The 27649-nt window shown below is 41.4% G+C and overlaps 1 protein-coding gene across 2 annotated transcripts; it reads left to right on the top strand.

Annotated features, from left to right (window-relative positions):
- Positions 1–213: 213 nt before the first annotated feature.
- On the top strand, positions 214–16668 carry SERPINH1 (serpin family H member 1). Of its 2 annotated transcripts, XM_031961375.1 has the most exons (6): positions 214–403; positions 2580–2623; positions 6899–7556; positions 8160–8258; positions 8378–8610; positions 15027–16668. In XM_031961375.1, exons 3-6 carry the CDS (start codon positions 6941–6943, stop codon positions 15327–15329), a joined length of 1251 nt encoding a protein of 416 aa, XP_031817235.1. In that variant the 5' UTR covers positions 214–403; positions 2580–2623; positions 6899–6940; the 3' UTR covers positions 15330–16668. The 2 variants fall into 2 exon arrangements, with proteins under 2 accessions (XP_031817235.1, XP_031817234.1); XM_031961374.1 differs by lacking the exon at positions 2580–2623.
- The last annotated feature ends 10981 nt before the right edge of the window (positions 16669–27649 follow it).

The following is a 27649-nucleotide window of genomic DNA, read 5'->3' as shown; positions in this document are numbered from 1 at the left end:
CGTTTCCAAAGCTAACATTTCAGGAATAAGAGGGGGTGTGCTTGGGGATCCGGCCCACGCCACTCCCCTGATTTGAGGGGCAGTAGGACCCAGGGGCTCTGAAAGACGAAGAGAAGTGGGGGGATGGGGGAAAGGAGTGGGGGGGAGTGGGAGTAGCGAAGGGGAGGGATTTTTTTTCTTCTGCAACCTAGCCAAGGGCCGCCCCCTTTAAGTCCCCCCCTCCTTCCCATCCCAAAAGCTTTTCCAACTTTCCAGAAGTTTCTGCGGCCCGGGGCGGGGGCCCCTTATATAGGGTTGACGCGGGGGCAGTGCCTCGGAGACACAGTCCCGGGACGGAGCTGAGCGGATCCCAGCCTTGAGCGGCGCGGGGGAGGGCTCCTCATCTCTGCCCTCCTAAGTCCAGGTGACGGGGGTCGGGGAGCAGAGCAGGAAGGAGAGGGTGGCTGGGAGAGAACGGCCGCGCTTCGGGCACCAAGAGGACCCTTCCCAGTCCCAAATGATTCTCCTGCCCCGAATCCCTCTTAGGGCTCCCAGCAACTCGTCTCCGGGAGAGAGTTGCCTCTTCAGGGGAAGGATTCGAACGTTGGCTTTGGTCCCGGGCTTTCGCTGGCTTCCAGGCACCTTTGGCAGGCTTTGGGACTTGGGTTGGGGAGGACCCGATGCCAGTTAGCGGGGAGACTGCGTCTGGGGGAATTTGAGTAGGGTCGGAGGGGGCGTCTGGGTAGGTAGAGGATTAGGGAGCAAGATGCCCGGAGCCGGGGTCTGGAGAAACCTCCATGGGGAGGAGGATCGAAATGATAAGAAGGAAGGCGGTGAGTATGGGCACCGAGCTTACCCTCCCCCCATCTCCCCAATCCAAACGGTTTTGGGTCTCTCTCGTCCCTCAGTGCTCTTCCCTCCCCTCCTCCAAGCGTCTGACCTGAATACTGTGGCAACTTAAAAGGAAAGGAACAGAAACCTTTGGGAATGATCCAATTCTATTTGATCCCTTCCGGTCTGGAGAGATGGAGTGAGAGAGCAGCTCCCAGATCTTGTTTCTATAGAGAATTCTATTTTTAAGATTCCCCCTAATCTATAGATTTTCCTATAGATTCCCCCATTCTGTTGGAAAGAGGGAGAATATAGATTGTCACAGATGTCTTTGTTTCCCAGTCTTTTAGGGAACTTCTGGATGTGATCCTTCCTGCCCTCCATTTCCCTGGGGGAAGGGTGGGATCTCTCATGAAACTTAGGGGCTGGTTGTTGGGGAGCTGTGGGCATCCGTTAGGTCGAAACAGCTGCTGTGCAGATGCTGGAAGCTGTAGGGAGGGTGTTTTTCCAGATCCAGCTGTTTTTCCTACCTTTCTCCTCTCCCCCACTCCCCCTTCCCTTTCCTATCCAAGTTTAATCCCCATGAAACACGGGTATAAAAAGATTTCGAAACTATCTACTTAAAATTGAGGAAAATAGCTATCCCTTTACATTTATTGCCCCTTCCACCATTTTAAATAAGAATAGTGTTTTTACATTGATTATTGGCATAATTTAGTGGAAACCTCTACCAGAGTCAGGAAAACCTGGCTGAAGTCAGTTTCTGCTTCTGGGAAAAATCAAATTTCTTTGAGTCTCAATTTTTTCATCTGTCTAGGGCGTAAGACTCACAGCCTTGCCTATCTCACAGGGGTGCTGCAGCAAAACTTTTTGCAAATCTTAAAAGTGTCATTGAAATAAGGCACCGTTTTTTCCCATTCTTGTAACAGCCCTGTGAAGTAGGCAGGGCAATGTTATCCCTGTTTGATGAAGGGGGAAACAGGCCCTTAGAATCTATCTGATATCACACACATGGTGCTCAGAGTGGAAGAAATGAGGTTTAGAAAATAGATCTTGACTCCCTGCCATTGTATTATCTGAGGAACATCCAAGATAATGGGGAAGGCCTGAAGATTAGATTTCTGAGTTCCTCCCCCGTTATCACTTCTGTGGTCCTGACTCAGGTTAGATTGGGCCAGAGAGGAAATGGGGAGGTGGGGGAGGGGAGTTGCAGAGGACTCAGCTGTCCCTCTGCACCTCTAGCCCCGCCCAGCCTGGAGTCATCCCTCCCATCTCTCTCTTTCCAAGGTCCCTCCTGGGTCCCTGGGAGATTCTGGCTAGGTCTTTGTTCAGCTGATTTGGCCAAAAAAGTTTGCTTCTGGTCTTCACTCCGCCTGCCTGTGCTTTGTGTTTTCCTTCTATCTGTCCTTGTTTGTCTGAAGAGGGAATAGCACCAGAACTTATTTTTCCCCCTAATAGCCACTTCCTAAAAACCAAACCAAAAACCAAAACAAAACAAAACAAAAACATAGTAAACAACTTGAATAAACAAATAAGGGTTGTGGATCACTGTTAGATCATATAGATATATATGTTTTCTTGGTGCCTGACAAAAATCCTAAGGCAGAGGACTGGGTTCAAATCCTGTCTTTCTTATTACCTGTTTAGGTAACCAGTTTCCTCATCTGCCAGACAAAGGGGTTGGGCTCCATGATTTCCAAGGGCCCTTCCAGCTCTAGCATCCCCAGTCCCTGTGAACTGCTCTACCTTATATGTCTGTTTTCTTTCAGAATGAAAAAAGCAAGCACTGACCTCCCTCTGAGAGAGTTTCAAGGTATCTTGGCCTCTGATTAAAAGTGACTTTTCCCAAATGTCTGAATTCCCTTCTGTCTCCTGTCTCTTCCTTTCCTCCTGTTTTCCTGGCCCTCTGATAGGTGAAAGTGGAATATCTCCCTGGCAAGGCCCCTCTCCTCTTCTCTTCCCCACCCCCATCTCTTTTGCTTCCCAAGGCTCTGATACAGGTCAGGATGAAACCCAGGCCTGTCTGCAAAGCATGGGCTTGTTTTTTCTTCCCTATAGGGAAGGGAGGGTGTGAGCTATAAATTACCTCGTTCTGCAGCTGGGTAATTGTTGCCTCTCTGAATGGCCCTGGAAGCCTTAGTCTGCTTGTGGGGACATGTGTAGAGGCAGCTGCTTGTTCTGTCTCAAGCAGCAGCAGGGAGGGTGGGACTGGTCTCTCTCCACTTGCCTTTCTTCCCCTCTCTCTCTCTCATCCACTCAAACCCCCTCTCTTCTGAAGCTACTGCCTTTGAGTGTGTTTTACAGAATCCTAGATTGTGGATGGTTTAAGGGCCTTAGATTTCATCTAATGCCAGGGCATTTTTGGGAGGTTTATGAATACCTTTTCAGAGTCACATTTTCAAATGCATACGATAAAATACAGAAAGGTAATAAAGGTAAACAATTACAATGAAATATGATTGTTAGAATATTTTAACAAGTTTATGGACCCCAGATCAAGAACTGATATATTTTGGTGAAAAAAAAACCTGAATCCTAGAGAAGGGAAATGATCTGGGGGTTAAATCTGGGCCCCTACAAATCTGTGGCTTGGGACTGTGACTCTGTCCCTTGATGCCTCCAAGTCTGTTTCTTCCTTCCCTGAGTCCAACCATAAGATCCCTCCCCCCAGCTCTGCCATGGCAGCCCCTGGCGGAGAACCTCAGGAATTCCTCTTTTTCCTTGCCACGTCATCTCTCTCCATACCCTTCCTCCTCCCCTCCATCGCCGAGGGAAGGCAGCTGGCTGGAAGGGAGAGGTTTTAGGCCTATCATTTGAAACTCACATATGAAAAATCAAGCCCCTGTTATTTGAGGTTACAAGATGCAAGGGCGCAGTGACTTGAGCTGCTTACGTGGCAGGGTTGGGAAATGGGGGTGGAGGTTGGTAGTTCTTAGGCCTGTTAGCTAAAAGTGAAATCCTTTGATCTTTGGAACTCTAATTCGATGAAGTTTTCCCTCTTTCTTTTCTCCTAAGTACACCAAGGACTTTTTGCTCCATTTCAAACATTCAGATTACCAACTTTATCTCCATAAAGTAGAGAGGTGACTTTGGCTGATTGGAATCCATCCTTGTTTGTGCTCTGGTGATGAAACAGAAGGAACACAACCATATCTTCAGTGGATGTTTAATCCTGTTAAATTAGTCATGAGGTTTTAAATTTCTGTAGCTCCTAACTTCTGTCTTTATGATAGTTGTGAACTCACATTAACTTTAGAGCAGTCTGTGAAGGAAGGAAATAAACATCTATTAAGTGTCTGCTGTGTGCCAAGCATTGTACTAAGCATTTTACAGTTATTGTTTCATTTTTATTTTTACTCATTTTACCTAAACTGAGTTTAGGGACTTGCCCCAGGGTCATTTGCTTGTATCTGAGCCCAGTTTTGTCTTCCCATAAGTAATTCAGTTTTGTTCCTTCTCAGTTCTCCCATCCTGCCAATACCAAGTACCCACAGCTCTATTTTCTTGTTGACAGATTATCAATTTAGAACTGGAAAGGGTCTTAGAGATCAGTTAGGTCAACTCCTTTATTTGATATAGGCTGAATGATTTGTTACTCTGCCAAGGCAGCAAGTGTCAGAGCTAGCACTTGAACCCAGGAGCTCTTACTCTTAATCTACCTCCCTTTCCCCCCAGAGTGCCCTGCCTTCCCAGTTCCTATCAGATACCTTTGTTCTCCCCATGCAAGTGTAACTTAATTGTGTCATCCTGCAAAATGATCTGGGGAATCAATCGGATGCTTTCACCCTTCCAATATCCTAAATTTCTTTGCCTCCTGAGATGATCCTTAACATGATATTCATGGTTTTAAACTGACTTTCCATCCCCTTTCTCCATTTTCTACCCCTTAAGAACTGAATTCCTTAATCAGAATGTCAGTTCTGGATGTACTTCAAAATAACTTTTTTTCCAGTTGAGGAATTTGTGCCCAAAATTGTTGTGGTTCTGGACCAACTCATGCAGCAAAGAATCAAGGAAGAATAAAGCTTCCTGGAGCAGGGGGAGTAGCTTGGAAAAATCTGACAGCTCCTGCCTCTGGTCCCATTCTATCAGGAAGGTTCTGAAGGTCTGATGTTTGGGGCAGGGAGCAGGATCAGGATTGGAGACAGGCAGGGAGGAAAGAGTAGGATGGCATCTGAGCTCAGCTAGTCTTCCCTGAGAAGAGATGATAAAGGGGGAAGGCTCTTAGGGAAGCCCCAGGGTCTCCTGTATCCTGCCCATGACCTCACAGGAAGCCCTTCCTTTCCCTTCCACCAACAGGGGTTGAACTATTTACTTGTGGGGCCTTTGTATGAGAGGAAAGTGTTAGTCCTCAGGCTGGAAAAGGATGAGAAAAACAGGGATTGGGAGGCTCCTTAGAAATGATCTCTTTCCCAGTCACGTAGAAAAAGAAAACTGGGGTGAGCGGGAGAAGAGAAGGATTTTGCTCAGGCTCATCTAATGAGTTCATAGCTGAGCAGGGATAAAACACTGGTCTTCTGCCTCTCTGGCCAGTTTGTCTTATTTAATCAGTGAACCAATGAGTGACTCATTAACCTCCCTCTATCTGACCCACAGTGGTATGTGAAGAATGATCCCTGGGCCCCAGGCTGGAAGTAGGAGTGAGTGCTGTGGATCTGTGGTGGAATAGGCAGCATTCATGCTTCCGGCCAAATTTGGAGGGCTCTTACCCACCTCTCCTCCCGCACCAGTGAAATGCAAGCTGCGCATTATGCTCAGCTCTGTCTACCAGACTGGCTGCATTCCATTCGAGAGAAAGGCCCCTGATTAAAGCACTCTCTACTTATGAAAGCCAAGGAGACTTTTTGTCTACCCCCAGGGAACAGTCGGTTGATTGGTACCATGTGTTTCCATTCTGTAGGTGGGCCAACTGAGCCCTTGTGTTAGTTAGGGTTAAAATCCTAAAGATAAGACCTGAAATCCATCTAAGATCTGATCTACAAGAGCCAGCAGAGTATTGGAGCAAGGATTTTTCCTGTGACAGCTCACAAGTTTTAGATCTGGGAAAGACCTTTAGGGTCTATTATTTCAGCACCTTTTTCTTTTACTCAGAAATGAAAAGGAAAGTGATTTGCCCAGAAATGTGTGGGAATTCCAACACCATGCCCTTTGGCACATACTGTTTGTAGTCTACTGTAACAGAATGGGATGATTATCACATTGTAAATGGCTGAGCACACTGCCTGGTGCAAGATATGTTGATATTCTTATTCATATTCTACTCCATCGCTTTTCATTTGTATTGGACCTGCCAGGTAATTGAGTGACATGGAACATCATTGTGGCACAAAAGACAACACAATTTGTGTTTCAAATTTCATTATTCCAGGTTTTTCCCAATTCTATTCATTATTAAGCTGTGATTGTATGCCAAATACTTTTTTTTTTTTTTTTTTTTTTTTTTTTTTTTTTTTGCCACTTAGCCTGTCCCATTAGGAGATAATGGTTATCAAGAGTTTCCCTGTATAAAATCATCTGCATTGGTCGTAATCCACAGACACATCACATTATGGCATGTGTCAGATTGAGCGCTGAGTCAGGGAGCTCAGGATTCTATTCTAATATGGCCTCAGACCTCACTAGTTGGGTGAGTGTGGGCCTAAGTTTCCATGTGGGGATAATAACAGGATCAAATGTGGTAATGTAGAGAAATGGTAGGTACTATATAAATGCTTATTGCTTCCTCCCCTCATCCTGCCCCCAAAGGATTGTAAGGAATATTTACCAAGATCTTGGGGCAGTGGGAAGAGGGTAGGATTTGGCATCAGAAGGTCTGAATGACCACATCTTTTTAGTCCTTAGTTCCTCGTTTGCCAGTAAGCATTTATTAAGTACCTACTGTGTGCCCTCCTTCCCCAGGAGCCTATAACTTGGTGATTATGGCCATTTGCTTAACAGGCTGACAGTAAAAGCTGCAGAGAGGGAGGGAGCTGTTGTTGAGGGCCTCCGGTAAGGTTCTCAGCGCCCAGGCGCTTGCTGAGTTGAGCTGAATGTGTGGAAGGAAGTGAAGCCCTTGTGTCACCCCTTCCCCTCTGTCTTGTTCCCACAGGTTCCCAGCCGTCAGAAGCAGGACTTTAGCCCCCCCGCAGCCATGTGGGCAGCACAGCTCATTAGTGCCCTCTGCCTCCTGGCAGTGGCCGGGGCAGCTGAGGTCAGGAAGCCAGCCTTGGGGAAGGCAGGGGAGGCGAAGCTGAGCGAGAAGGCGGCCACCCTGGCCGAGCGGAGCGCCAGCTTGGCCTTCAACCTCTACCACGCCATGGCCCAGGACAAGGGGGTGGAGAACATCCTGCTGTCCCCGGTGGTTGTGGCTTCCTCCCTGGGCCTGGTGTCTCTGGGCGGGAAGGCCGCCACAGCCTCGCAGGCCAAGGCCGTGCTGAGCGCCGACAAGCTGCGCGATGACGATGTGCACGCCGGCCTGGCCGAGCTGCTCGCCTCCGTCAGCAACTCCACAGCCCGCAACGTGACGTGGAAGCTCGGCAACCGCCTCTACGGGCCCAGCTCGGTCAGCTTTGCCGACGACTTTGTCCAGAGCAGCAAGAAGCACTACAACTACGAGCACTCCAAGATCAACTTCAGGGACAAGCGCAGCGCCCTGCAGTCCATCAACGAGTGGGCCTCTCAGACGACGGACGGCAAGCTGCCAGAGGTCACCAAGGACGTGGAGAAGACTGATGGAGCCCTCATCGTCAATGCCATGTTCTTCAAACGTGAGTGGGACGGGCTGCCGAGAACGTGGGTCCTGAGGGTTATGCTCCTGGGATACTGACTGTCATCTGCCCTGGCTGGCCGATTCATTCAGCAAAGCTTAATAGTTCATCTAGCACTTGTAGATAGACTATATATTCATGCCTTACGGTTTGAAAAGCATTGTTTATTTAATTTGATCTTCAAAACAATCTGGGGAGTAAGTGCTATTATCTGTACCAAGGTCACAGATTTATGGAGCATCTGAGGCAGAATTCCAGTCTTCCTAACCTTTCTAACCTAAGCTCCACCACCATGCTTACCTAGCTGCTTCTTAGGCAATTATTTTGTTCCTGCTGTATACAAAACATTGTGTTGGCTACAGGGAGAGCATGAATTTTGCTTACTGAGGATGTTCTCCCTTTGTAGGATAATAAGGGGTAAACTTAGATTAAGTGTGACCTCAGGTTAGTCCCTTTCCTGAGCTGGACATAACTAACTGTGGCTTGGACCAGGTCATCTCCAAAATAGCTAATTCTAGAGCAAAGCTTGTGATCTTCGGATGTGGCAGGAAAGGCAGTGTTTGAGTCTGAAGCATGACTGACTTCCCTCTCGCCTTTCTGCAGCCCACTGGGATGAAAAATTCCACCATAAGATGGTTGACAACCGAGGATTCATGGTGACCCGCTCCTACACAGTAGGCGTGCCCATGATGCACCGCACAGGTAGGCTGGTGGTTGGCTGAGGAGAGTGGGGAGGGGACCAGGCCATATAGGAAGGGAGGGACTTGGTCTTCAACTCCTGGTCTGGCCAGTCTCCTTAGCCCATGTCCTGTACCATCCAGGTCTCTACAACTACTATGATGATGAGACAGAAAAACTCCAGATGGTTGAGATGCCTTTGGCCCATAAGCTCTCGAGCCTCATCATCATTATGCCCCACCATGTGGAGCCTCTGGAGAGGTTGGAAAAGCTCCTGACCAAGGAACAGCTCAAGACCTGGTTGGGCAAGATGAAGAAGAGGGCTGTGGCCATTTCCCTTCCCAAAGGAGTTGTGGAGGTGACTCATGACCTCCAGGTAAGAAGCAGATTCAGCTGAAGGGTGCCCCTGAACTAAAGGGTGGGAGTAGGGTCAGAAAATGGGGAAGGTGGGTCAGGGAATTCTTTCAGTCCTTAGGCAGCTAGCCCTGGGTCCAAGTCTCCCTGAATCCTCTAAGCTTTCTGAGGTAAGAGGTCTTTTCTCTTTGGAACTAATTCAAGGAAATCTCTGACTACTTTTGTCTCTTCTGCTTGGCAGTGAGTACCTTAGAGCAGTAACTCAGGTGACTTCCAGTCCTGGTTCTACTGTGTAGCCTTAGGCATTTTTGATGTCAGATCTTACCTTTTGTTTGCATCGGTCTTCCCACTCTCAAAAAAGGGAAGGGATTTGACAAATGGCCTCATATTGGTTTGATTGTTGTTGTAATTGTTTTTTTTCCAGTTATGACAGCTTGTATTTCAAGTTCCTTTCCAGGTAGGAAGGTGTAGTGTACCAGACCATGAGCTAGTAAACAGGTTCAGATTCTAACCTTTGGCACAAGTCATTTTCTCTCTCTGGGCCACATTTTCTCCTTCTATAAATGCAGGGTAGTATTATTTCCCTGCTTACCTCTGGAAAAAGAAGCTACTTTAGACCTTTCAGAGTGCTCTAGGAATATGAACTATGATCAGGGTTGCTTCTGGTCCTATCTCTCTAGGATTTTGTGGCCTTTGTTAATCCTTTAGTCAGCTTTAGAGATCTGCCGTGTGCAATCTTTTATAGTACCCCATTAATATCATCATCATCATCATCATCATGATCCATTTATTAAACACTTACTGTATGCTAAAATCCGGTGATACAAAGAAAGCAAAAAAAGCCCTTGTCTTCAAGGAATTCACATTTTATTGGGGGAAACAGCATGCTTAGCTGTATCCTGGTGGAGGGAAACCAGTGGGGCCTCTGGAAAGCTCTTAGTCCATTTAGAGACATAATGAAGTAATAAATTCTATCTCCAGAAAATGTATCCTAGGCACACGTGGACCCAGCACAAACAAAAACATGCCTGTAGCCTATTCTACTCTCTATACTGTCTTTCCCCTGAAAGTGGCAGTTCCTCTGTGGGACTGCTGAACAAGTCTTTTGCTGGCTTACTGAGTAGCTATAAAAACTTCCATGAAGGAGGTAGAGTTTTGATCTGGATTTGGGCTCCAGGTAGGATTTTTGCCAGGTAAAAATTGAATGGCATGGATGTACATGTATGTACATGAATGGAAGTGAGCTTATTAAAAATACATATTAATAGTGCTTTATATGTGTACATCACAATCATTTCCCTACTAGGAAACATGCCTATAGGCATGTTTCAGTATCTCCTTTCTGCGGTCTTCATTGTTTTTTCCATGACTCAGGGTTCCTTCTAAGATCTCATTGAAGTCTTTGTACATATTTTAAACATTGTTTTCTGAGTTCTACTTATGTTACTCACCATCATTTCATATGATTCTTTACTTATTTCCCCAATTCTAGTTATCAGGTTTGGTATTTTTTTTTGCCATAAATAATATTTTATGACTTTCACCCACCAAAGTTTTTCCTATCAGGCCTCCCTCTTTTCATATTTCTCCAGTTCTATTTATCAGGTTTAGTTTTTTTTTTTTGCCACATAATAATATTTTGTGACATTTCTCTACCAAAGCTTTTCTCATCAGACCTCGGTTGATAGGTTTCCATTTTATTTATCCATTTATTTATTTATTTAAAAGATATTTATCTTTCTTACCTCACAATGCCTTTAAAACTTATTTGGGAGATAGGAGACCTTAATTTTTGTCTTAGAGGAAAGTGAATTTAACCTTCTCAATGATTTTCAGAATGTCAAAGCTGGAATGGTTCCATTTAATCCAATTCTTTACCCCAAGTGTGAAGCCCTTTTCCTCTATCTTTCAGTAGAAAAGAAGTTTCTTGAAGTTAGGGACTATTGTGGTTTTTGTCTTTGTATGCCCAGACACTTGCAGGTGCTTAATGTAAATGCCTAAATGTTTGGTATAAAGAGCACCAGGTTTGGAGTCAGGAAGACTTTGCTGGGTTCAAATCCAGCCTTAAATATTGAATTGCTGTGTGACCTGGACAAGTCATTTAACCCATTTTGCCTCAGTTTCTCCACCTGCAAAATGAGCCTGGAGAAGGAAAACCACTGTACTATCTTAGCCAAGAAAAATTCCTCCTGGGAACGTGACTGAAAACAGCTGAAAGCAACGATGTTTGGTTTGAATTGAATTGTCTCCATCATTCTCCTGACAAGTTAATAAGCCAATAAGCATTTATTAAATATTTACAATGTGTCAGGCATTTTACTAAATGCTAGAAATACAAGCATAAATGGCTGGTCAATAAACATTTATTAAGAAACCAGAAAGTGCAAAGCATTATGCTAAGCACCAGAGAATGACAATTCTCACCAACAAGGAGCCTACGTTGTGATGGGAAACTCCAGAACAGATTGCAGATGGTCCTAGTGGAAACCTTGTCTAAGGATGGGTCTTATCTATTACCATCCCCCGCCAACTATAATAATTGTTCCCATTGAAATTATATATCTTGCAAGATACTTAGCTCTCATCAGATTAAGTGACACAATTTTTTTTATTATAGTAACTTTTTATTGACAGAACCCATGCCAGGGTAATTTTTTTACAACATTATCCCTTGCACTCACTTCCGTTCCGTTTTTTCCCTCCCACCCTCCACCCCCTCCCCTAGATGGCAAGCAGTCCTATATATGTTGAATATGTCCTAGTATATCCTCGATACAATGTATGTGTGCAGATCCAAATAGTTTTCTTGTTGCACAGGGAGAATTGGATTCAGAAGGTAAAAATAACCCGGGAAGAAAAACAAAACAGTTTACATTCATTTCCCAGTGTTCTTTCTTTGGGTGTAGCTGCTTCTGTCCATCATTGATCAATTAAAACTGAATTAGGTCTCTTTGTCAAAGAAATCCACTTCCATCAGATTACATCTTCATACAGTATTGTTGTTGACGTATATAATGATCTCTTGGTTCTGCTCATTTCACTTAGCATCAGTTCATGTAATTCTCTCCAAGCCTCTCTGTCTTCATCCTGCTGGTCATTTCTTACAGAACAATAATATTCCATAGCATTCACATACCACAATTTACCCAACCATTCTCCAATTGATGGCCATCTATTCATTTTCCGGTTTCTAGCCACTACAAACAGGGCTGCCACAAACATTTTGGCACATACAGGTCCCTTTCTCTTCTTTAGTATCTCCTTGGGGTATAAGCCCAGTAGGAACACTGCTGGATCAAAGGGTATGCACAGTTTGATAACTTTTTGGAGCAATCCAGATTGCTCTCCAGAATGGTTGGATTCGTTCACAATTCCACCAACAATGTATCAGTGTCCCAATTTTCCCGCATCCCCTCCAACACTCATCATTATTTTTTCCTGTCATCTTAGCCAATCTGACAGGTGTGTAGTGGTATCTCAGAGTTGTCTTAATTTGCATTTCTCTGATTAATAATGATTTGGAACACTCTTTCATATGAGTGGTAATAGTTTCAATTTCATCATCTCAAAATTGTCTGTTCATATCCTTTGACCATTTGTCAATTGGAGAATGGCTTGGTTTCTTATAAATTAGAGTCAGTTCTCTATATATTTTGTAAATGAGGCCTTTATCAGAACCTTTAACTGTGAAGATGTTTTCCCTGTTTATTTCTTCCCTTCTAATCTTGTTTGCATTAGTTTTGTTTGTACAGAAGCTTTTTAATTTGATGTAATCAAAATTTTCTATTTTGTGATCAATAATGGTCTCTAGTTCGTCTTTAGTCACAAATTTCTTCCTCCTCCACAAGTCTGAGAGATAAACTATCTTATGTTCCTCCAATTTATTTATAATCTCGTTCTTTATGTCTAAATCATGAACCCATTTTAGTTTTATCTTGGTATATGGTGTTAAGTGTGGGTCCATGCCTAATTTCTGCCATACTAATTTCCAGTTATCCCAGCAGTTTTTGTCAAATAATGAATTCTTATCGCAAAAGTGAGGATCTTTGGGTTTGAGTGACACAATTACTAACACAAAATTATTACAGATGGGGAAATTGAGTCTTGAGGGAGAGAAGTGACTTTAAAGAATCATAGCTTTAAGTGGTGTAGTGGATAGAGCACTGGGACTAGAGTCAAAGGAGTTCAAATCTAGTCTCAGACACACTACTTATATGTCCCTGAGCAAATCTAACCTCTTCTTGCCTTAGTTTTTCCATGGGGGTAATAACAATCCCTACCTCTCTGGATTGTTGTGAGGATGAAATGAGATATTATTTGTAAAGTGCTTAGCATGGTGCTTGACACATGGTAGGTTATGGTAGGTGCTTAATAAATGCTCGTCTTTCCCCTCCCCCACCTCCCACTCAAGGAGCCTCAGAAGTTATCTTGTTCAATGATGACAAATGAATAGAAATAGGAGCTATCAAAACGATATATACAAAGATCCCTGCAGGCTGAATATTAACTTAAAATAGATTTATATTTATTACATATTTATATTTTGTATTATTATATATTTATATTTTTTATTGATTTATTTTGTTAAATATTTCCTAGTTAGATTTAAGTCTGGGCTGTGTTGCCCTGGCAAGTGTATGTGTGTGCTGTGTATTTGAACCCTTTGATCTAGGTCATGGCATAAAAGTGGAGTCAGTTTCTTTTCTTTTCTTTTCTTTTTTTTATTTAATAGCCTTTTATTTACAGGTTATATGCATGGGTAACTTTACAGCATTAACAATTGCCAAACCTCTTGTTCCAATTTTTCACCTCCTTCCCCCCCCCCCCCCCCCAGATGGTAGGATGAGCAGTAGATGTTAAATATATTAAAATATAAATTAGATACACAATAAGTATACATGACCAAACCGTTATTTTGCTGTACAAAAAGAATCAGACTCTGAAATATTGTACAATTAGCTTGTGAAGGAAATAAAAAATGCAGGTGTGCATAAATATAGGGATTGGAAATTCAATGTAATGGTTTTTAGTCATCACCCAGAGTTCTTTCTCTGGGTGTAGCTGGTTCAGTTCATTACTGCTCCATTGGAAATGATTTGGTTGATCTCATTGCTGAGGATGGCCTGGTCCATCAGAACTGGTCAGTGGAGTCAGTTTCTAAGCGGGCATTGCTTTTTTTCTCTCAATCATATCACAGTTCACTTTTTTCCTATTTTTTTCCTCTCTTGGTTTTTCCCTTTTGTTCTGATTTTTCTTTCCCAACATGATTCATAAAGAAACATGTATTTTTAAAGTTAATATACATGTATAACCAGAAAAATAAAACAATTAAAAAAATAAATCACATCACAGCTCTTTCTCCTGGAAAACTCCATTTTCTATAGTGATCCAAGGCTTTCCAAGTACTTTCTTTCTTATAGTCCTTGAAGAAAAATGGCCTGAGTAGGAAGAGCCTCACTGCATAGAGAAGGAGACTGAACCTTAGAGAAGTGACCTGGGTTCATACAGGTGGTTAAATGTCAGATCCAGGATCTGAACCCTGATCCCTTCCAACTAGATGTCTGAAGCTTTTTGTACTCTACCACTTAGCCCCTAACTTGGAAGTTCTTAACTTTATTTTGTCAAGGACCTTTTCATAGTAGTCAGTTTTCTTAGATTTCTCAGAACCATATTTTTATTTTATTTTTTGTAATTCTTCTAAACATTTCCACATTTATCATGCTACACACACACACACACACACACACACACACACACACACACACACAAAATCAGATCAAAAGGAGAAAAAATGAGAAAGAAAAACATTAAGCAAACAAACAACAACAAAGGTGTTGTGTTCCCCATTCAGTCCCCATAGTCTTCTCTCTGGAGGTGAATGACTCTCTCCATCTATTGAAATTGCCTTGAATCACCTCATTCTTGAAAAGAGCCACATCTATTATAGTTGATCATCACATAATCTTGTTGCTTTGTGCAATGATCTCTTGGTTCTATTCAATTTACTCAGCATCAGTTCGTGTAAGTCTCTCCAGGCCTTTCTGAAATCATCCTGTGGGTCATTTCTTACAGAACAGTAATATTCCATAACATTCGTATACCACAATTTACCCAACCATTCTCCAATTGATGGGCATCCACTCAGTTTCCAGTTTCTGGCCACTACAAAGAGGGCTGCCACAAACATTCTTGCACATACAGGTCCCTTTACCTCCTTTAAGATCTCTTTGGGGTACAAGCCCAGTAGTAACACTGCTGGATCAAAGGATATGTACAATTTGATAGCCCTTTGGGCATAAGAACCATATTTTTAAATACATAAAATAATATATATTGGAATTAGAAAATAAATCAATTATTGTCATATAGTTAATAAAATAGTAAAAGAATAAGTTTATTAAGAACTGTTATCCTAACTGGCCATCCTCCTTGTGACAGAAACATCTGGCTGGCCTCGGCCTGACGGAAGCCATTGACAAGAACAAGGCAGACCTGTCTCGAATGTCGGGCAAGAAAGATCTATACCTGGCCAGTGTCTTCCATGCCACAGCCTTTGAGTGGGACACGGATGGCAATCCCTTTGACCAGGACATCTACGGGCGGGAGGAGTTGCGGAGCCCCAAGCTCTTCTATGCTGACCATCCCTTCATCTTCCTGGTCAAGGATGCCCAGAGTGGGTCCCTGCTTTTCATTGGCCGCCTGGTCCGGCCCAAGGGTGACAAGATGCGTGATGAGCTTTAGGCCCTTGGACAGGGGTGGGGGGGGGGGGGGGGGGGGGGGGGGGGGGGGGGGTATGGGGAGAACTCAATGGGTGCTATTTTGGCCAGCTGGGGCTGGGTCAGGGCCAAGGCTACAATCAAGGCTAAGTAGTGGTGGCAATATCAAGGCAGGTGTCTCTAGAGTCAGGTGGTGGACCTCACCTCTCCACTGTTCCCTGGAGTTTCAGGAAAGGGGGCTGGTTTTTCCAGTGCCCTGGACCGTCCCTCCGGATATTAGGGGCGTGCTGCTGAGGGGGGGTGGGTGGATGATAGGTCCTCTGGGGTTTGGGCTGGAAGTCTGAGAGAGGTGGGTTTTTGTAACCCCCTCACATGCCCCTGGGGAGAGCAGTCTGGTTCTCCCCTTTTCTCAGAGTGCTTCTGGGTTCTCTGAAAGTGGGCTGAGAAACATCCCCCCACAGACTTCTCCCCCTCCCCAGGTCCCCTAACTGTCTCATCTAGAGCCCATTCCATCCCTACCTGGCAGGGTATTCTTACCAGTAGTCATTTTCATGTCTGTCTGAGCTGGAAGTGGCCTTAGAGACCAGCTAGTCTACACTCCCTCCCCCATTATACAGATGGGGAAACTGAGGCCCAGAGAGAGGCTTGCTCACTGTTACACAGTGAGTTAGTGACAAAATCAGGATTGGAACCCAAATTTAATCTCCACTGGGCTGCCTTGGTTCCTCTATATTAGAGATGACCACCAAATTCTACACAGCCATGAGCAGGGACCAGAACCAAAGAGTTGTCACATTTCCAAAGCCATATTCTATGACCCAGCTACTGCGTAACTTGAGTCAAGAATAGAGAGTGCCAAAGAACAGCACCCCTCCCAAATGCATATTTAGGGTAACAGACCATTGGAGTTGGAAAGGACCCTACAAGTCATCTGGTTAAAGCCTTCTCATTTTTACAAGAGAAGCTGAGTTTTTGAGAGGCAGGAGCAGAAGAGCTGAGATTCTGGTTCAGGGCCTCTGACTCCAAATGCAGTATTTTCCACCATGTCACACCCAAGCCTACACCTGCTTTTGGCCCCTCCTCCCATTGCCCCCCGGGGCTGGGGCCCCAATGTTGCACTGTGACCCTCCGGACTGTGGAAGGACAGGCCGGAGAGCAAGGAGACGGGAGGGGAAGGAATTTTTGTGCGGCATGTGCCCACGTGGTCCGCACAGCTTTATTTTCTCAAAAGGAGTCTTTTTTCAAAAAGGGGGGGAGGGAGGAATGGGGAGGAAATTAGCCCTTGTATCTGCCAAAGCAAGGGTTTTGTTGTAAGATTTTTGCGATCAAATGTGTTTTGCAATAAAATGTGTTTTTTTTTTTCATTGAGTAGTTTTATGTGATCTATATTCAAATGATATTGATTTGATGGGTTGAGGGTAGCTTGTTAGCTTTACCTGGTATAGAGGAGTGGGTTAGAAGCCAAGTTAAAATCCAAACAAATCCCCCTGAGACTATCTTGGGCATTGCAAACAATGACAGAATCAGGGAACAGCAGCACAAGAAGGAAGTGACATTTATGAAGTACCTACTACGTGCTAGGCACTATGTACAATTAAGCACTTTACAATTATTATCTCTTGTGATCCTCACAACAACCCTGGAAGGGAGATACTATTATTGTCCCCATTTTACAGATGAGAGCACAGACAAGTGGCTTAAGTGTTTAGAGTCACAGGTAGTACGTTCCTGGGGTCAGATTTTTTTTTCCAGTTCTAGGCCATTCTGCCCAGTTTAGCACATTAAATTCATTTTTCTATTTTTGCTTAAAAATGGCTTTTTCCTCTTGGATAAACTATCACTTCTAGACTCTTGTTCTAGGTAATATAATTACTACTAATATTTTAAAATATAGTAATTTGATCTGCCGTCCATCTCTTGAAAAAAAAAAGTTCTTTTCATCCATTAATTCAGAAACATAACATATAAATCACTATTTTTTAATTTAAATTTTTTGTTTGTTTTTCCGAATAGTAGCTTTTTATTTTCAAAATATTTGCAAAGATAGTTTTCAACATTCACCCTTGTAAAACCTTATGCTTCATATTGTTTTCTTTCCCTTATCCCTCCCCTAGACAGCAAGCGACACAATATATGTCAAACCACTGTACTTTTAATGAACATTGAATAAGAGTAATTAGGAAAATCAGGTTTTATACCTGAGCTGAAAGAATCCTCATTACCTATCTTGTCCATTGTTTCTCCTATCTCCTATCTCCAGAGGGATGTCCTCTGGTCCCCAAGTCTCTCTGAACATGGGGAGAGGAAGAGGAATTTTCATACTTCCCTCTGGAACAATGTATTCTGGATGCTCCTGGTATGACTTCTTCCCACACAGTTCCTGGTCAGTGCCCACCACTACTTTGGTGTGTACCTGGCAGATAACTTAGAAAAGAAGTCATCAGAAACTGCCATCAAGCTGTAAGGATTTAGTGGGGGCACACTTGAGAATTCTCCCTTGACAGCGGACAGAGTCCTCTCCTCTCATCTATTTATCTTGGGCCCATAGGAAGATTAAGGAAACAGTGAAAATGAAGCAAAAATCTTCCTGGATTATATCTTTCTCAACTGTGATTAAAATTGAATATAATACTTTAGAAAGGTTCTGATCAGGACACAGGGCAATCAATGGAACTATGACTTCTATATTGCTGAGAACTGTATCATTCCTAATGGAGCTTAAAATTACAATTGATTTTTGCTTCACTTTACACTCACTGAGGACCATGCAGTTCTCTGACTGCTGCTCCCTTCCTGCCCCCCAAACTATTGTTTACACATCCTTTCCTTATGCAGAATTTTATCAACACGAAGGGCTGACAAAGTATTGCAGCCTAATTAATCCTCAGAAACCAAACCAAGACACTTGGAGGGATCTGCAAGCTGGAATGTCTTTTATTGGTTATACTGCTGCTTGAAGATGGAAAAACAGTGAGAACGCCTGTAAAAAATAACTTCTAAATATTACTTTGAAGAAAATATGCTTGTCATAAGCAAGACAATGCAGAAATGGAGTCCTGAAGATTGTAAAAAGGTAATTTTTCGTTTAAGACCAATAAGGCCATTATCTACCAGATCCATTCTCTCCTTCTCCTTGCAATGGGAATTAGTTTTCCCTAAGAGGCTACAAAGCTGATGCTGGGACCTAATTGAGTATTGATCAATTTTCTGTGCCACTCAAGGTGGCACAGTGAGCAAAATGCCAAATCTGGAGTCAAAAAGACTTTAGTTCAAATCCAGCCTAGGACACAAGCTGTGTGATTCTGGGCAAGTAACTTAACTCTGTCTCAGTTTCTTCATTTGTAAAATGAGATGAAGAAAGAAATGACAAACCATTCCAGTATCTTTGCCAAGAAAACCCTTGGGGTCATGAGGAGTCAGTCATGACTGTACAACAACAATAAATAAAGTAGTAAACAGAGCACTAGACTTAGAGACAGAAGATATAGGTTTAATACCCAGCTCTGACACTTATTACTACTATTACTCTTCTAAGCCTATAAATTTCCACTTATAAAATGGGCTAAATAATCCATTATATGAGTCTCAGTCTCAAAGCTGGAAAGGATCTCTCTAAACTTATTTGTAAAATAAATGACTAATCCAAGAGGAAGATATATTGCACATTTTAGATATTTTTTTTAAAAAAGATGCAAAAAAGTTGTAAGGTTTGTAGTTTGATAATAGATTTAATTATTTTACTTTGTCTCTAGTACTAATTAGACACATAGGTAAGGGGCACAGTGGATAGAGCGCTAGGCTTGGAGTTGGTAGGATCTGAGTTCAAATTTGACCTCAGATACACTAGTGAGTGATCCTGGGCAAGTCACATAACCCTATTTGCCTGTTTTCTCATCTATAAAAGGAGCTGGAGAAGAAAATGGCAAACTATTCCAGTGTCTTTGTCAAGAAAATCCCAAATGGGGTGATAGGGTTAGACATGACTGAAAATTACTGAACAATATAGGATGATATTATGAGGACATTATAGAATGAAACAAGGGCTTTTTTAATGGCAAAGGGGAGATTTGGGCATATTTGCAGGCAGCAGGAAAGAGAAGAGGAGTTACATTTTTTTTTCTAGAGGCAACAGGATCCACTGAGCATTTTTATTAGGGGGAGAATGGAACATGAAAAAACAATGTAAATTGATCCTTGTTAAATTTTGATATTCAAATTGGTACAGCATTCTAATCTGTAAATATGTTTTGGGAGCCTTACTTTGTCATTCAATAATTGAACTTCTCATCTTCCTCAGATCTGAAAATATAATACAACACTATGTAAATCTGCATCCAAGTCAGTGATAAACATGTTCAACATGGTTCAGGGATAAGGACATATCATTGGGGCTTTCACTAAAGACTTCCAAGTGAATGGTGACTCATTTAATGACACTTGTTTTAGACCTTGGAGAGAGCTCATTGGATCTTAGTAAATGACTAACTAGTTCTTACTCCTTGAAGGCTTGTGGTTATGCAAAGTGTGTCCTGAACCTTTGGATTGACTTTCTTCCAAATGAGCAATTTTGGTATAAGGAGATTATGGGTTACCAGTTTTCTCACTCTTCTGCTATAGGTAGATAGTATCTCCAAAACACGTTTTTGAACACAAATTTCCTAATCGCTAAAAAGCTTTTCCATCTCAGATCTCACATAGCACTTGATTCATGTCTTTTAATTTTTCTAACCTATTTGCCCTCTATTGTTCTGTATTAATTAAGTCCTGTCCTAGACTGTGGGTTCTATAAGAGCAAGGAATATATCTTATTTCAACTTTATATCTTTCCATTCAGGAGGTACTTAAAAATATTTGTTGAATTGTCTTCCATATCTCAGCAACAGAAATGGATGATGTGTATGATAGTTTGATTCTCTTATATTTAGACAAATAATCCCTGCTTTGGGCCTCTGTTTTCCCATATGTAAAATGAGATGGTTGGATAGGATGTCTCTAGGATTTCATCTGATCTTAACGAACTGCCTTTTTCAGGAGTGTTTTCTTTGTCACTGTCAGTGTGAAATAGGAAATTAAGTAATAACTTCTCATGGATTTTGTGGTGGTCTTCATGAGCTGACAGAATTGGACTGGGATGACTTTTGGAGCTCCTCTTGGTCTGGGGAATCTGTGCCTTTATCTAGAGTTGGAGGTTTGGGTAAAACCCCAGATCTTGATTAACAAACAGATCTTCGCTGCCATCTTTGGGCCTTTGTGAGAATTTTCCTTTAGAGGTACTAAAAGAGTCGGGGCAGAGCTGATGAAAGGGCCTTAGAAATCATTTAGTTATAAGATGACAGTCCCAGAAGTGGGGATGCCCAGAAGTCATATTTTTGACCCATATCTGAATTAAAAATTCCACTACAACCTGTCCAACAAATGATCATCCAGCCTGTGCTTGAAGACTTCCAATGAAAGAGGACCCCTCTATCTATTTCAGGAAGTTTCCCTTACATCCATCAGTCCTGAAATTTTAGGATTCTGGAAATTCTGCCCATTACTCCCACTTCCACCCTTTGGGGCCTAGTGCATAACTAATCCCTCTTCTCTATAGCAGCCTTTGAAGTAATCAAGGATATTTATCATATTCAATGTCTTCTCTTCTCTAGATTCAGCAATCCATTTTATCAATATATCTTCTCATGACATGAACTTGAGATCCTTCCCCCCTCTGGATTGCCTTGCCACTCTTTTTTCCTAAAATGCAGAGCCCAGAACTGAACATAAGACTCCAGATATGTTCTGATTCTGGATATGATCCACCTTCCTTATCTTAGACATAATGCCTTTTTTTGCTGAGGCAATTGGGATTAAGTGACTTGCCCAGAGTTACACAACTAGGAAATATATTAAGTATCTGAGGTCAGATTTGAACTCAGGTCCTCCTGACTTCAGGGCTGGTGCTCTATCCACTGTACCATCTAGCTGCCCCACAATGCTTTTCTTAATGCAACTGAGGCTAGCACTATCATTTTTGGTACATAGGAGGTACACAGTCAGCATTTTTTTGTGTGTGTCCATATAATCTTGTTAATTCCTTGAGTTTGTGAACCACTAAGATCCTAAGAATTTCTTTGCACATTTTATTTTCTAGCAATATTTTTTCATCTTGTATTTAGAAAACTGATTTTTTAAAGGTGACCTGGGTGTGGAGTCCTTTCTTTACATTAATCCATAGTTAACCTAATCTTCTAAATATTGTGCCATATATCATACCATGATATTTGTGCATTCTGACTTTATTAGCTATTTCTCCTTGCTTTGTATCATTAGATAATTTATTATATGCCATCTGCCCTTTTATCCTCTTTATGATAAAAATTTTAAATAACACTCTCATTTTAAAGCTACATCAGGGAAGGAAAATTACTGAAGGGCACACAATGTGTTAGTGTTAACAATAGATGAATTCACATAGTGTTTTACCATCAAATGAGAACATTTGTAATGCCTTTTGCAGATCTTAAATCACCATATACATGTCAACTATCATTTTAAACATTTTTAAAATCTATTGTTTTCTTTTGAAAACCTTGTACGGAAGGTATGCTATCCACTGTGCTACCTACCTGCCCCTTAATGCTAACACATTTCCTCTATTGATTATTTCTAGTTTATCCTCGCTATATCTCTGTGGTGCATATTTATTGCATGTTGTTTCCTTGGGCAGCCAAACAGTGCAGTGAATAGAGTGCTGGGCTTGGAGTCAGGAAGACAGGCCTGAATTCCAATATGACCTCACAACTCACTAACTGCATCACCCTTGGCAAGGCACCTTCCTGGCTTCATTTCCTCAACTGCAAAATGGGGATAATAATAGCATTTATCACCTGGAATTGTGAAGATCATGTGAGCTAATTTTTATTATGTATATGACGCAGTGTCTGGCACATAGTAGGAGGTGTGATTGGTGTTGCAAATGATGTGGCTATTGTGGGCACCAAATGATGTTATTTAGAAGAGTACCAAATGTTGGGGTTGGTCATGAGGTCATTCAGGTTCATCACAGTGGATCATCACACAATCTTCTTGTTGCTGGGTACAGGGTTCTCTTGGTCTACTCACTTTACTCAGCATCTGTTCATGCAAGTTTTTCCAGACTTTTTGAAATCATCCTGCTGATCATTTCTTATAGAACAATAATATTCCAACATATTCATGTACCATAATTTATTCAATCATTCCCCAACTAATGATCACTTACTTAATTTTCAATCCTTTTGGCTTTTTTTTAAAAAATCATTTATTTTTAATATTAATTTTTTCAAAATTCTAGATTCCAGGTATTTTCCTTTCAGCATAAGTTTATGTTTTAAAAGTGCTCACTAATGTCCAGGTTAAACCTGAGGGTCACCCGGTGGAAGTTGGAAGAGGACCAGATCTTTAAAGGAATATGGCCTTTAAAGCTGGGATTGAGATATAGGAGTGGAGGAGGAGAAGTGTCCCTCCTTCCTCTGGTTTTGTTGTTCAGTCTTTTAAATTGTGTCTGATTCTTTGTGACCCCATGTGAAGTTTTCTTGGCTCCTTGAGGTCAGGGATTATTTTTTGCTTTTCTTTGTATCTTTAGCACTTAGCTCGGTGCTTGCCATATTTGTTGTTGTTGAGTCACTTCAGTCATGTTCTACTTTGTGACCCTATTTGAGATTTTCTTGGCAAAGATACCAGAGTTGTTTGCCACTCCTTCTCCAGGTCATTTTATAGATGAGGAAACAGACAAATAGGGTTATATGACTTGTCCAGGGTCACATAGCTAACTGTTGAGACTGGATTTGAACTCGGGAAGATGAATCTTTCTGACTTGAGGACTCATACTTTACCTAGTTTTCCTCTAGGAGCAAATAGAACAAGACTAATCCCTCTCTTGCTGGACAGCCCTTCACATACTTTAACACAGATATAATGATCATATGTGCTTTCTCCTCTCCAGTCTAAACATGGATAGTTCTTCTAACCAGTTTTTATGGTATGGATTATAGACTTTTTACCATCCCAAGTGTCACTTAATGGAACGCTCTCCAGCCTATCAATGTCCTTCTAAAATGATGAGACCCAGAATTTAACATGAGATGAGGTCTGACCAGGGCTGAGGACAGTGAAACAGTCAGCTCTTTATTTCTGGAAAATAGTTCTCTCTTAAAAAGACTCAAGATCATAGTGATTTTGTTGGCTGCCCTGGTGCCTTGCTGACTCATTGAGTTTATTGTCCTTTGAAACCTCTAGGCTTTCTCTAGACCCCAATTTTTTAAACTTTTTCTATTTGAGACCCTGAGAAATTTTTATGTGACCTTGGATATATAGGTATACAAATCAAAGATTTACTGATAATAAATCATAATTTTGCAGCTCCCACATTCAATTATGAGACTTTATATGAGATCACAACCTACAGTTTAAGAAGCTTTGCTCTAGGCAAACTATTGATTAATCATGAATCTCCTGATCCTCTCCCTACTCCCTCCCCTCCATTCTACCATCCTGTGCTTGGGAAGTTGATTCCCTGATTTTAAGATTTTATATTTCGTATTTGAATTTCATTTAATTAGATTCATCTCAGTAACTTGCCCTATTATAATCTTTTGGGAATCTTGACTCTGACTCCATTGTGTCATCTATAGATCTGATAAGCCTTCAATTTCTGCTTTATCCATGCTGTTAGGAAGATTCTTCCTGTGGCTGCACTCCTGACTTTTCTCAGTATTTTCTCTATTAAGCCTCCAATACCTTCATAATTCACGGCCCCTATTCTTCATCTTCTTTTTAGGTGTTATATTCTCTTCCTCTCCCCCCTACCCTCATGTAAGCTCCATGAGGACAGGTGCTGAGTTATGTCCCTTCTGAGAGGGAGTACCCAGGCCACCTTGACCTTTGATGCACAATAAGTTTTCTGCTAAGTTGTAGAAATGCCCTTGTTGAGCAAGGATCAATGACTTGTGACCATAGTAATGGGTGTCTGAGGGTCACAGCTATTTGCTCATGAGCAGGGATGCCTTGACAGGGCCTCTGGCTTGTGAGTGAGCTGCTGAATTGCTGGAACAGCTCTCTTCCATTGGCAGAGATCATGCATAAACAAAGCCCATGAGCTGCTTCTCTGAATGGTGATTGGGGATTGTCTACTGTCCATGCGCTGATGATACAAAAATGTATATCAACAAGGCTATACAGCATAATAAACTGAAGCTTTTTTCATACTCTATGAGTCTCTTGCCTTATTCATCTCACCTCTGAGATCAAAGGATTTATATGCTATGAGCTCTTAAAAGATGGCCTCAACAGACAGGGATTATCTTTCTCTTTGTAGAATTTGAATTCCTGACACTTAGAACAGTATCTGGCATATAAGTAAGCATTTAATAAGTTCTTGTTAAAATTTGAAACTCAAAATTTTATTAAAATGAATGTTGAAATCACTATTGATCAGAGAAATGCAAATTAAGACAACTCTGAGATACCACTATACACCTGTCAGATTGGCCAGAATGACAGGGAAAGATAATGCAGAATGTTGGAGGGGATGTGGGAAAACATACATTGTTAGTGGAATTGTGAATACATCCAGCCATTCTGGAGAGCAATTTGGAACTATGTCCAAAAAGTTATCAAACTGTGCATACCCTTTGATCCAGCAGTGTCTCTACTGGGCTTATACCCCAAAGAGATACTAAAAAAGGGAAAGGGACCTGTATGTGCCAAAATGTTTGTGGCAGCCCTGTTTGTAGTGGCCAGAAGCTGGAAAATGAATGGATGCCCATCAATTGGAGAATGGTTGAGTAAATTGTGGTATATGAATGTTATGGAATATTATTGTTCTGTAAGAAATGACCAACAGGACAAATACAGAGAGGATTGGTGAGACTTACATGAACTGATGCTGAGCAAAATGAGCAGAACCAGGAAATCATTATATACCTCAATAGCGATACTGTATGAGGATGTATTCTGATGGAAGTGGATTTCTTCAACAAAGACAAGATCCAACTGAGTTTCAATTGATCAAGGATGGACAGAAGCAGCTACACCCAAAGAAAGAACACTAGGAAATGAATGTAAACTGTTTGCATTTTTGTTCTTCCCGGGTTATTTTTACCTTCTAAATCCAATTCTCCTTGAGCAACAAGAAAACTGTTCGGTTCTGCACACATATATTATATCCAAGATCCACTGCAATCTATTTAACATGTATAGGACTGCTTGCCATCTTTGGGGAGAGGGCGGAGGGAGGGAGGGGAAAAATCAGAACAGAAGTGAGTGCAAGGGATAATGTTGTAAAAAACTACCCTGGCATAGGTTCTGTCAATAAAAAGTTATTAAAAAAAAAAGAAAATGAATGTTGAAAACTATCTTTACATGTAATTGGAAAAAATAAATTCTATTTATAAATTTTAAAAAATGCTTCTTGACTTGACTTTATAAAGATAATGAAAATGAAACAGCACAGAATTAGACCCTAGAAAAGAATAAATGGAATTTTTTTATTAAGAAAGACAACAGAATTTACAAACTAAAGGTTAATGAACTTGACTTCTATTCTTGAGAATATTCTAGAATTGATCATTAAAGAAATAGTTAACGAATTATTTGGAGGGCTCCTGCCAAGATGACATAGGACCATTAATGACTATTTGAATACTGTCATTCAAATGGTTCTGAATGTGAAGAATTATATGATCAAAAAAAAAAAAAGAGAGAATTAATTATCATTATAGCTACATATAGCACCCCCCCAAGTCTAAATCCCCAACTTGGCATTTGCAAGTTTATTTTTGCATCCTTGGGACCCATGTAGGCAGGGATATATGACCTCTCAGGTTCAAGTCATTCTGTGGATCCACATCTTTCCCTCTTTTTTTCAAGAATAATGAGATACTTTATAAAATACTTTATTTTCTAGATGTTCATTAACCATCCCTTTAATGACTGGTACTAGACTTCCTCGGGAATTGAATTAAAATTCATTGACCTATATTTTGCAGACTCTTGTTCTAGTTCCTTAAAAAAAATAAGGTCACCATTTGCCCTTCTCTAGTGCTGTAGTATCTCTCCTTTTCTTCATAATCTTTCAAATATCATTAACAATGACCCAATGATCCCAGATACCATTTCTTATAGCCTATTTAGTCTAACTAACTTAAATTCTTTCCAGTGGAACTAAATATAGTATCTCCTCTGCCTTCCTAACTTGTCACAGATTTCAGGTGAAGTATCTGGCAGCTATGGAGTGGACCTCTCCCAAATTCAAGGTATTCTGAGGATCCTCATGAGTCCCCATTGGTGATCTTACCTTGAACAGATACCATTGGCCTAAAGACATTTTCTAATATGTCAAACTAAGTACAGTAGCTAGAAAAATTCCTTCTATAAACCTGGGGCACATTCATATATATATATATATATGCAACAGTTTAGGAAGAGTGGGCACAAAACTTAGAGTACATTTTTAGTAAAGTCATCTCTAGCATTTCAGGGGCCAAATGTTCTTTCTTTTCTTATAGTATTGAAGTGTGTAAGAATAATGGATCATAGTTTGAAAGGTTTCTAAGAGATTCTCTTAAAGTCACAAGAGTTTATGGGATAGTTGATAGGCTAGTCTCTAAAGGAACAAATGTCTAACAAATTAGAAACAGTTCAGGGAGAGTTTTATATACTGAAATTTTGGAACTCAGCTAGCAGGCTAACAGTTTACAAGAATGTAAATTGTAGAAGAGAGATAAGAAGGAGCCAGGATGTCTTTTCATCCAGTTAAGGAGACAGGATGTCTTTTAGCTATTAGTAAAAATACTTTTAGCAAGTATTTTCAGTCAGACAAGATGGATTTTTTATAGAGGACAAAAAAGAAGCAATAGATAAGAGGTTTTATTGCTCCACATTGCTTATCTAGCTAGGGATGAAGTTTTGAGTAGACCCTTGGCTCTGACCCATCAGTATCCTCAAAAGGTTCCCTTTTTGGTGGAAAGGCAAGGCAACAAGCACTAATTAAATGCTCACTTATGAGCCAGAGAATGTGTTAAACATTGGGTTGACCAATATAAGAAATATATGAAAAAGGCAATCCTTGTTCTCAAGAAACTAACATTCCAATGGGGGAAAACACACAAAAGGGAGCTAAAAATAATGGTGGGATAAAATGCCTACATGGAAGCATAGTATCAGAGTTAGAAGCAGAGATTAGATTATTATTATTAGCTTAGATTATGCTTAATTAAAACAGAGACCCTAGGAGGAATGTTCCAATGAGAAAAGGGGGCCAAATGGAAGGTTCATTTGGGGTAAGAAGGTACTAGGGGGCAGATAGATGTTTCAGGTTGAGGAGAC

The sequence above is a fragment of the Sarcophilus harrisii genome, chromosome 3, assembly GCF_902635505.1.
Source record: "Sarcophilus harrisii chromosome 3, mSarHar1.11, whole genome shotgun sequence".
In the NCBI taxonomy this organism is placed as follows: domain Eukaryota; kingdom Metazoa; phylum Chordata; class Mammalia; order Dasyuromorphia; family Dasyuridae; genus Sarcophilus; species Sarcophilus harrisii.
This window is presented reverse-complemented; position numbering and strand designations above follow the sequence as displayed.

Coding starts and splice junctions, on each gene's coding strand:
- SERPINH1 (XM_031961374.1), top strand. CDS start 6,941: ATGTGGGCAGCACAGCTCATTAGTGCCCTCTGCCTCCTGGCAGTGGCC. Junction 8,259..8,377: donor GCCCATGATGCACCGCACAG/GTAGGCTGGTGG, acceptor TGTACCATCCAG/GTCTCTACAACTACTATGAT. Junction 8,611..15,026: donor AGGTGACTCATGACCTCCAG/GTAAGAAGCAGA, acceptor TCCTTGTGACAG/AAACATCTGGCTGGCCTCGG.